This window comes from Capsicum annuum, chromosome 3 (assembly GCF_002878395.1).
Source record: "Capsicum annuum cultivar UCD-10X-F1 chromosome 3, UCD10Xv1.1, whole genome shotgun sequence".
Lineage (NCBI taxonomy): Eukaryota > Viridiplantae > Streptophyta > Magnoliopsida > Solanales > Solanaceae > Capsicum > Capsicum annuum.
Window position 1 is genome coordinate 187,596,052 of NC_061113.1, and position 10,506 is coordinate 187,606,557.

General features: G+C 33.1%; 1 protein-coding gene across 1 annotated transcript in view; it reads right to left on the reverse strand.

The window, feature by feature from the left end:
* Positions 1-7,223, reverse strand: part of LOC107863393 (K(+) efflux antiporter 5) — a 14,364-nt gene extending 7,141 nt beyond the window's left edge. Inside the window, exons 1-13 of the mRNA XM_016709287.2 lie at positions 6,790-7,223; positions 5,764-5,807; positions 5,327-5,394; positions 5,150-5,234; positions 4,993-5,054; positions 4,791-4,866; positions 4,595-4,669; positions 3,366-3,437; positions 3,146-3,229; positions 3,005-3,073; positions 2,831-2,908; positions 2,646-2,734; positions 2,450-2,546 (exon numbers count right to left, since the gene is read on the reverse strand). Coding sequence (XP_016564773.1) covers positions 2,450-2,546; positions 2,646-2,734; positions 2,831-2,908; positions 3,005-3,073; positions 3,146-3,229; positions 3,366-3,437; positions 4,595-4,669; positions 4,791-4,866; positions 4,993-5,054; positions 5,150-5,234; positions 5,327-5,394; positions 5,764-5,807; positions 6,790-7,021 — 1,131 coding nt within the window. The 5' untranslated portion in view covers positions 7,022-7,223. The remainder of the gene's footprint in view (positions 1-2,449; positions 2,547-2,645; positions 2,735-2,830; positions 2,909-3,004; positions 3,074-3,145; positions 3,230-3,365; positions 3,438-4,594; positions 4,670-4,790; positions 4,867-4,992; positions 5,055-5,149; positions 5,235-5,326; positions 5,395-5,763; positions 5,808-6,789) is intronic.
* Between the last annotated feature and the right edge of the window lie 3,283 nt (positions 7,224-10,506).

Here is a 10,506-nt window from a genome sequence, read left to right on the forward strand (position 1 = left end):
AGAGAGTGTGCTAGGAATATTTTAGTCATGAAAAAAGTAATTTTCTGCTTCTGTTTTTTTTTAAAAAGCAGAAATTTTCTGTTTCTTTCCAGAAGCAGAAAAACTGCTTCTTTTTAAAAGCAGTTTTGCAAGTTTACCAAACACCCTTCTTTTCAAAAAAGGTATTTTTTCTCAAAATAAGTGCTTTTCTTTAGGAAATTAGCGATCCCAAACAAGCACTTAAACTCATGGCGTGTGCCCAATGTTCAGGAATGCGCTCAAATCGTTGCATAATGCGATAATGCAAAACAAAGTGAGCCCCTCACTGCATGTGGCTAATGCGAGCCAACCTTTCAGAAGCCGACACATCATAGGGTTATGCGAGATGCGAGCCGATGCGAGCGCATCATGTTGATTTAATTTTTAGGATCAATTTTAATTTATTTTTAAAAAAAGAGTCGCTTCAGGTTGATTTATATGTAAGGTCAATTTTAAATTAAAGAAAAAGAGTTTTGCTAAGAAGGTCAATTTTAAATTAAAGAAAAAGATTTTTGCTGAGACTACCACTTAGGGTATTGTCGCAAGGCTAGTGAAGTTGAGGAAAACCGTTATGGTTTTAGGAGGAATACTTCAAGCTTACGTAAAAAAGGAAAAGAAGTTGCTACTTCAAGCTGAGTTGGGGAAGATGACGAAGTTGAAGATGATAAGCAATGTGATGATAATGAAGGAATACAAGATTTGGACAATCTTGATGAAGTAGATGAGCTTTAGAAGAACAAGAATGAGATATTGAAACATTATTAGTTTAGATTTGGTTTTTCTTCTTTTATCTGGTTTGTTTTACTATTTTGTTGAACTGTATTGCTATTGTGCTCCGTGTTGTTTTGCTTGTCTATTTCGCAGCAGGTGTTTCGGTGATCAAACCTTTGATTTTGGTGTTTAATTAAACTTCTACTTATATATATTGTCTTTATTGTTGATTATATAGTTGTTGTGGTCATTCCAATTCTGTATTGTTTGGATGTTCTATTTAGTCTTTTTTCTTTTAAATTGTGCTTCATTTCAATGATGCGCTCGCATCGCTTCATGCTTCGGGTAATGCGTGATACGGAGCCTTGTCGCTTTTTTCCGCATCATGCTTCCCTGAACACTTGTATGCCTAACCCACACACCACTCGCCTAAGTTACGCAGACTCTTCACTTTCAATGGCGCACCTGTGTCAGATCCTCCAAATATACGCTACTTTCAGAGAATCCAACATGCACTCGTTGACATTTTTGAAGAGTATGAGCAACACAGAGGCACTCGTTGTGCTGTTACCACTAGACCAAAGCCTTGGGGGCTAAAACAGGTTACATTAATAGACAAGTCATGATCCAACCCGCCCAAAATCATCTGGGTCAAGATGGGTTAAATCTTGAGTTATTACCCAACCTGCATAATTAAAACTCCTCAGAGTGAAGCCACCTTGCCCGCATTAGCTAACTTGAAGTATGAATAGCCAGTGTATGTAAATGTAAATCAATGAGCAACAAGCCAAGAAATATAAACAGACAATTATATTAATTTCGTGTAACTAAAGAAAAAATCGGATTAAGGAACACTAAATGAAGAACTCATAGGCTAATTTTGCATAAAAAAGAACTCAGAAATTATACTGATTTATTTTCCTGCCCGTCTGACCATGGATATTTTTCCCTTTTCCTGTAATATTATTCGGGAAAAATGTCTGGACATAGAATCGTTAGATTTTCCTGGAATTCAACTTGTAGTTGCTGTTGTTCACAATTTTTATGGCCAAACACCCACTAATTTTCGATTCCAAGAACACCCGGCTTGGAAGAAAACCTCCTGTAGTTAAAATTTTGCATTTTCTCCATTTCACTATTCAAACATAAAATATATAAACCCAACTTTTAAGAAAACCTTACTAATCAAAAGTTCTTTTTTTTTCTAGATAACTGTGGTGTCTGGGTCAGCTTGCGCGCACCTCGACCAATTCCACGGGATACCTGTCACCTCCCACCAACAACGGGTACCATGTAACTCTGTCCACCAAGGCTAGAATAGATGGGAAGAAATCACCTAGTGTTTGTCCCTTTTCCATTTCTTTATTCAAACATCAGAAATACAAAAGTCAAGACATTATTGAAAACAAAAAAGGTTTACACAAAGGGATCAATGAATTGGTGAGTGTTGTGTGCAGGTGTGAGAGACACACGGATGGCACATGGACAGTTAGCCACTCTCATGGTTTGAGAAAGTGACCCGTTAATGACCCAAACTGACTATATAAGCTATGGGCCAGCTTGGTCTACAACCCAACTTGAACCGACATGAAACTATCACTGACACAACCCGCTAAAGTTTGGTTGGGTTACACATTTATGCATCAAATTTGACACCTTTAGATAATTCCATGTGAAGCAAAATATAGATTAAAAAAATATGATCATGAGAAGTACTCACTTGAGAAGATAAACGAATCATCAACTTCAGAAAACGGGGAACAAATGACCAAGTTAAAATCGACGCAACACTGAGGTACATGGATAAGATCAGCAGCCTAGATAGAGAAATCAGAATAAATTAGTCTTGCCGAAGCCTCGAATAGCTGCCAAGTCAAACAAAAAATAACATCGAAAGAGGCGGCCCAAAAGCTTACACTTTTCCCATAGAGATAATTCCATGCAAAATCCCACTGTTACCTCCAAGAACAGGAAGCAAAGCGAATAATAAACCAACAGCGCAGTCCTGGGGTTAAATGAAAAGGATATGGACTAACTTCTGGTATGTATATGAATAAAGGAAATGACAATAAAAATGTGGTAATAGGGACACAGGTTTTACCTGAAAAATCAGTGTTCCAATCGTCACTTGACCATGAAGAGCATTGTTGCTGTTTTTCTCAACCAGAAATTTCACCACCTGTTTATTTAAGATGGTCAAAGTACATCACTAGTGAGATTTACTTTATATTAAAGACAGGGAAAAACTGATGAGAATCATGGTTTCATATTATACCACTGCCGTTGATGACATTGATAGGAAGCAACCAACAAACACTCCCTCTGACAAGTTTGCACCACAAAACTGCAGCACATTACAGAATGCATAACTAAGCAACAGTTACTGGAGAAGCAAAATTAAATTCCACAGCCTTACCATTGCAGTTGTGCCACACAGAAACATAAGGATAACAATTTGAAGGAGACCTCCAAGAACAGCAACAGGACCAACAACTTTTAGCTGCATGATGATATGTTAGGAGGCTGCCCCAAGTAAGGAAAGATACATGCTGAAAATTGAAATACCGAGATACTTTTTCAAGAATTAGTTCCAACAGTTGTATGGAAAAAGCATCACATAGAATGATATAAAGCACCTTTGTCAAGGAAAACTCCAGACCTAATGCAAATAGAAGGAAGACAACTCCAAACTGAGCAACGGTCTCAACCTGTAATACAATCAACATTGAAAGAGTTCTACTCAGGACAGTCCACACATTTGCATCGTAACTAAATGAGTTTTCAGTCAAGAATATGTTAGTAACTTCACGGACTTGTATTAATGGAAGTCTAGTTATTCAAAAAAAACGAAAAGGACATAACAACGAAAGACTACACATCTCACAATTCCATGAAAAATATATTAGTCTGTTAAAGTCAAAAGTGTTTCAGCAGAAGTGTAGTTCAGACCAGACTCATATGCTCTTCCGTCAAACATATGAATGACAGACACGAGTAGTCTCTCAAAAGAACTACATATAACGCCAAGCGCTCTATCAGAAAACACTTTTCACCAAAATGATATTTCAGAGCAAAACATGATTTTAAAATATACATGTATTCTCATTTGAGTAGGGTTCTTTTGCCTCTTTCATCTCATTTGGAAGGTCTGGATGTCTGTGCAAGTCCGGGATACGACAGCTTGACATGTTTGCTTAATAACAAGAAAAATTATGAAGCAGTCAAAATCTTAGAACAACAAGGAAACTAATACCATCAGGAGAAGTACCAAAACTTCCTGAAACAGCAGGCATACAAGCTTGCTTGGGACAGCAACTGGAGACAAAATGAAAATGCATGTCTAAAACACAAAAACTAATAAGAGAAGTCTAGGATACTAAAACTAATATAGAAATCTCTGCTGTATATATGAATGACAGCCATGGGATGAAAGAGTAGACAAATGAACGTGACTCAGGAATATACAGTGACCAACCATGCATGGGCCAATTACAGGTCGAGCATTTGTCTATTAATTGAAGCGTTAAATTGATCAAGCAGCCAGGGTTGCATACTAACTGGCAGCCAACAATGGTATCACAGATGACAAGAAATGAGAACTGGCTTGAACAACAGACCACTAAGCATCACATACCAAAAGCATAGGCAAAACGCAAGCATCTATCTTCATGAAACAAAAAAACTGAACGGAACAAAAATAAAGATTGTTTTTACGTTTGACACTCATGTGCTCTATCCTTTTTCCGTTAACGTTCTCAGTGTCCATATGGACAAGAATATCATATTACAAGATTACATTGTCGCTTAATCCATGGATATTAAGAACAAACAGGCAAACACTGTGTTGGCTTGTAGGATTACATACCTGTACCATTTCACTGATGAATTTCAAGCCCCCTGGTCCAATTAATGAGCCGGCAAGAAGATAACCGACGATAACCTACCTCAGGAAATCATGATTAAAATACGTTTACTATTTGGTTTAATTGAAATTTAGATTTATAAACACAGAAGATCATAATCAAGCAAGAAAGATTTCACAGGCTTCTAAAAGGACAAACCGGTTGTCCTAAGCAAGAAAAGCTGATTCCACCAATGGCAGCAGAGACTATAACCACCACCAAGTCTGAGATAAGTCTGCAGACACACATTGTAGAACAAACTACATGTCACTAGCTGTGGAAACTACATCAGAGATGAAAATCCCTAAATATCTATGTTTCTTCAGCAGCATTGCCAGGATAAAAAGGGATTAACACTGACCTCACATCAACTTGAAGCACTGGGTATTTTGATTTCTTATTTGACATGACAAACACATTGTCCTGTCATCAAGAAATATGTATACAAAGAGCTAGTTAGGCACACTTTACAGATATTGACCAATGTTTTCTATAAAAATTAAAGCATAAGTCATTACCTTTTTGTCAATCAATGTAGTAACATCATCAGAACCTTCATTTTCAAGAGAGAAAACGTCTTGTAATTTGAATGATCTGGTATCACTGCAAAAGGCCAAATAAATGAATAACTTCAGCAAAGTTCATGCAAAGCCAGGAGAGGCATGTGATCAATTTAGTGACAATTTCTTGTTTACTTCGTTTGTTGTGTCTCATTCCTCTTGATCTTCTCACGGGTAATTTTGGCTACTGTCTCCAGGACTCCCTAATGGAAAAGAAAGGTAAGCTTTTCATATAAGAGCAAATAATTTTCTATCAGCTGGAACTAAAAGTAAATTGTATAAGTATTGGACTCTGACAAAGGCAAGTCACAGCCTGTTGGCATTCTAACAAGGAGCTAAACTTTAAAACATAGGAGACGCTGAAGTTACAATATGTCTTCAAACTTTGAAACAAACAATTAGTAAGCATACTTCGAGTCAAGAAAATAAATGTATTGCTTTACAATCTACAATAAGCAGTTCTTGTGTTGCCTAAGCTTCGGCAAATAATCTTCTACTGATCTTAATATCAGAGATATAACAACTAACATGATCTAAAAGTAAATTGGTGACGAGTATGAATAGCTTATTACCTTCTCATCAGCAACCGTACTGTTAAAGCTGCTTCCATCCGAACCTAATCAGGTGAGAAAAGCACATGATAAATCCGACATTTTGTCATGCAAACCACACAGACTGAATGCATTTTTACATTACAGAGTAGCCATATTGGTTAAATGTCGGAACTTGGAGCATATCAAAAATTACAATAAGTTGGTCTATTCAGCTCATCTTCTTTTCTTTTGTAGTGGTAAATAGAGTTGATTTACAAAAGCACAAACTTTCTTTTTCCTTTGTTACACTGTTTGGGAGAGGTAGTCTACCGATCAAGCATCAGACATAAGGAGTCGTTTGGTAGCTAGCAGAAAAGCAACTTATTCATGTATATTAACTAATGTATAAGTTATACAGCATCTGGTAGCTAGTTAGGAAATAAGAAACTCATGTAAAAAATGTATACGTTGTTTGGTTAGCAATTTAGAAACTCGCATAACTAATACATGTATAAGTTATGAAGTAATTGGTGTATTATTTTATGCAGAATAGAAGATGGAATAACTAATACCACATAACTAATATTCACATTAAGCATAATGCATTTTTTATAACTGTGGTCCATGTCAGTTTGCGCGCACCTCGACTAATTCCACACAGTACCAGCCACATCCCATCACAACATGTACAAGGTAACACTGTCCATCAAGGCTAGAACAGATGGGAAGAAATCACTTAGTGTTTTTGTCTCTGCTGGGAGTTGAACCTAAGACCTCATGGTGCTCAACTAAAGTCATTGACCACTAGGCCACTGCCACACCTTGGGTGCTACTAATAACTTCATGATTCTAACCAGCTACCAAACGACCCCTAAATGTCATCATCAATATAATCTCCATGATCCGGCAAAGTAAATTTGCCACAAGCTCATGACAAACAGGAAATACACCATAATAAACTTGTATTCTATTCACAATTATCGCACCAAAATTAAATCAACTCAACTTGGAGGGGGGGGGGGGGGGGGATGGAAAAAAAAGAGAGAGAAAATGTGAAAACGTTACCTTCAGGCTGATCATTTTCAGAAAACTCTTTCTCTAGAACACGATCAAACATTTTGGCAATAGTACCATCATTAGTATCGGGAGCCGATGAATTAACTAAATTACCATAAAACCTAGCCCTCATCTCCTTCTCAGATCTGACGGCTAAGGACATCCTCCCACAATAAGCAACCGACACAAAAAGGAATATCCATGCTCGAAGCTTCTCTCTTCTCACCACAATTCTCTCCATTTTGGAGGGTAACTTAAGACAATTTGGAGGAAATAGGAGAAGATGAAAGGGGAAATGGAGACGCAAAAAGGGGTGGTTTGAATTTTCCGTTTAGTAGATCGAAGGGGAAAAATTAAAATCAAAGTTATTTGTTTCGATTGGAATGTTAAATGTTTTCTCAGGCGGGCTCTAAGCCTGAGGAATTTAATAAAGTTAAAAGGAAAATTAGGCAGTGAGGTGACAAAAAAAAAAAAAATTTAAATTAAAAATGATGATAATTTTGACCGGTTGAAGTTTATTTAAATTGTGATTAAATTAATTAGGGTGTAAAATATGTAATTTTTAAAAAATATGTAATTTTTGAAACGTCTCCGACTTCAAATTTCAAACTTTAGAATTTCCCTTTTTTTCTTATCTTTCTATTTTTTTTCTTTCTCTCTTCAAATTGCTTTTTCCCATCTTCTTCTTCTTATTTTTTCGCTCTAGATATTCCTCTTTTTCCATTTCTATTCTTTTTCTTTCTCTTTTTATTTTGTTCTTCTTTCATTTTTAATTTTCATGGACTATTTAAAAAAAAAATGAAAAGTTTGAAAAGAAAATTTTTGATTTATTTTAAGAATGAATGAAGAAATAATTCAGTAAATTCAGTAACTACGAGAGTTGCTTCAGCAACTACTGTAATTGCTGCAATAACTACTATTAGTTGTTGTGTTATAACAATTATCAAAGTTACTGCAGCAACTTTGATTATTATTGAAGCAACTTCGATAGTTGTTGCAGCAATTTCGATACTTACTTAATTTCTGAAAAAAATCTGATTGGAGGAGGAGTCCATAAAAAATTGATATTTATGGTAAAAAAAGAGGTGGTGGTGTTGGTGGTGGTGTTGGTGGTGACGTCGAATAAGAAGATTACATTTATTGTGGTGTTGATAGTGACGGTGGTGGAGGAAAAAGAAGAAAAATAGGCGATAGTTATGTAGAGATAATGGTGAATCTAGAAAAGGTGGCAATGGTGGTGATAGTGATAGTGAAGAAAGAGGAGGTGGCGGCGACGGTAACAAAAAGGGTGTGGAGGAGGAGTGGTGGTGATGGTGTAGGGATCTTTGTGTAAATATAGTATAAGAATCTTTGTGTAAATAATAAAATTTGAGGGTGTTAAAATTAGTGTCACTAATACTAATCTTAAAATTGTCACTTCTACTCAATATTTAAAACTTGTGTCACTCTTTTTTAGTTTTGAAATATTTTTGTCACTCTTAATTAATTTATCCGGGTTTCCATTAGTCTCATCCTTTAAATTACATGTAACTTTTAAGCTTTAAGGGTCGTTTTATATATTAGAAAAAACTTGTTTATATGTTAATTTTGTGTATTATTATTTTCTTTATTTAAGAACTAGTTACCAGTAGCTCATGCAATGCACGGGCCCAATATTTATAGTAAATTAATATTATAATAATAATTAAATTATAAGATTTTTTTATATATTCATTTTAAAAAACAATTGTTTTTCTTTTTCTTTTTAAAGAAAATAATTACTCAAGTCTCAATTTAAGCGACACAATGCTTAAATGGTTATAATAATTAATTAAAAGTGACATAGTAAAATCACAATTGAAACAGCGAAGCAAACATGTCTTAGATGACTTATAATAACTAATTAGAAGTGATAAGATTTAGTTATTTATTCATTTCAAAAAGATTTTAATTTTTTCTTTTAAAGAAAATAATTACTCAAGTCTCAATTTAAGCGACACAATTCTTAAATGGTCATAATAATTAATTAAGAATGACATAGTAAAATCTCGATTGCAACAGCGAAGCAAAAATGTCTTAGATGACTTATAATAACTAATTAGAAGCAATATAATAAATTACTACACAAAAATACTTGTCGAAAAAAATTAAATGAACCTCATATAAAACGTCAAGTAAATTTAACATTAAATATTATAATTTTTTAATACTTTGATGACTTTATACTAATTTTTTAATATTAATCTTTTAGTATTTAGATGGTTTATAATAATTAACTATAGGTGATATAGTCGAATTATGGGTGAAGCAGCTAAAGCAGACATGTCATAAATATCTATTTTACTTTTTTATTAAATATAATTAATTTTCTAATACATAAATAATTTATAATAATTAATTAGAGATGTTATAATAAAATCACGAAGGAAGCAGTTGATGAAGCAGGGAGGAGAAGCAAGCATGTTGACGGAGAGATGCTTGTTTCTCCTCCCCATTCCCTCTTATTAGTAAGTAAATATTTACTCATTATTAATTTGATATATAGGTTAAAAAATAATAAATAATAGGATTAATTTTATTATATCATTCTTTGAATATAATAAATTTAATATCTTGAAAAATATATTCAGTGGTGAATAATCAATATATATATATATATATATATATATATATATAAAGGAGACTCTTATCCTATGTGGCATGTCTTAAAAACCTCCAATGTTATTTATCTTTTTTGTGTTTCTTTTGAACTTTTATCTTCATTTTTTCATTAATCAATCAATTTGTTTAATAATCAAAATGAATGGATCAATTACTACTCCTTCATTTATTTTTATTCTTTAATATAAAAATTTAATATTTCTTTATTTTCATGACTCTCATGATCATGATATTTGATGATCATAACTCCTAGATTATATTAATAATCATGTTTATGATATCTTTGAATATCATATTGTTGTCTTATAAATAGAAGTATTATAAGTCTTCTTTCTTCCATCACCAAAATTAAAAATATTTCATTCACTATATATTTTTTGAACTTTCATATATTCTTTTAAAAAAAATCATGTGTATACCTTCTAAAATGTCCTCCTTATTATATTCTTTTTAGGTATGCTATTGCTTCTTCTTCTTCTTCTACATGTATTGTTCCTTTAACATCTTAATTGATTTGCTAAACTCATACATGAAATTACATTAAAATTGTTGTTATTGTTATTTTATATTGTTTGTAACTTTTAAGCAAAACATATATGATTTAAATCTATTTTTTTTTATAATTTTTTTCATAATATATTAATTTCTATGATGTATTATTTTTTATAGGAATAAGAAGAAGAAGATTAAATAGTGAACTAATGAAGTAAAGATGAAATGATGACTATGTGAAGATTTGAGGATAAGGACAGAGAAATCACTTGACATGAATGTTTTTTTTTGAAATTATATATGTTCATTTTGCTTTCTCTAAATAGTTTAAATTACTACACAATTTGTTTACTTTTATTTGTCATTACTAAAAATAGATATAAAGAAGAAATATAGATAAGATGATGTGACACCTTAAGTTTTTTATTTTGTTTTACATAATCAATTAAATAAATAGATTGTTAAAAGTCTCATAAATAAAAATCAAAATTGTCCTTAATATAGATTTTTTACAATAGAACCCAATTCACCATTTGATTGAGACAATCCACATAAGGGAAATTAATATAACATAATCTTAATGATAATAATTTT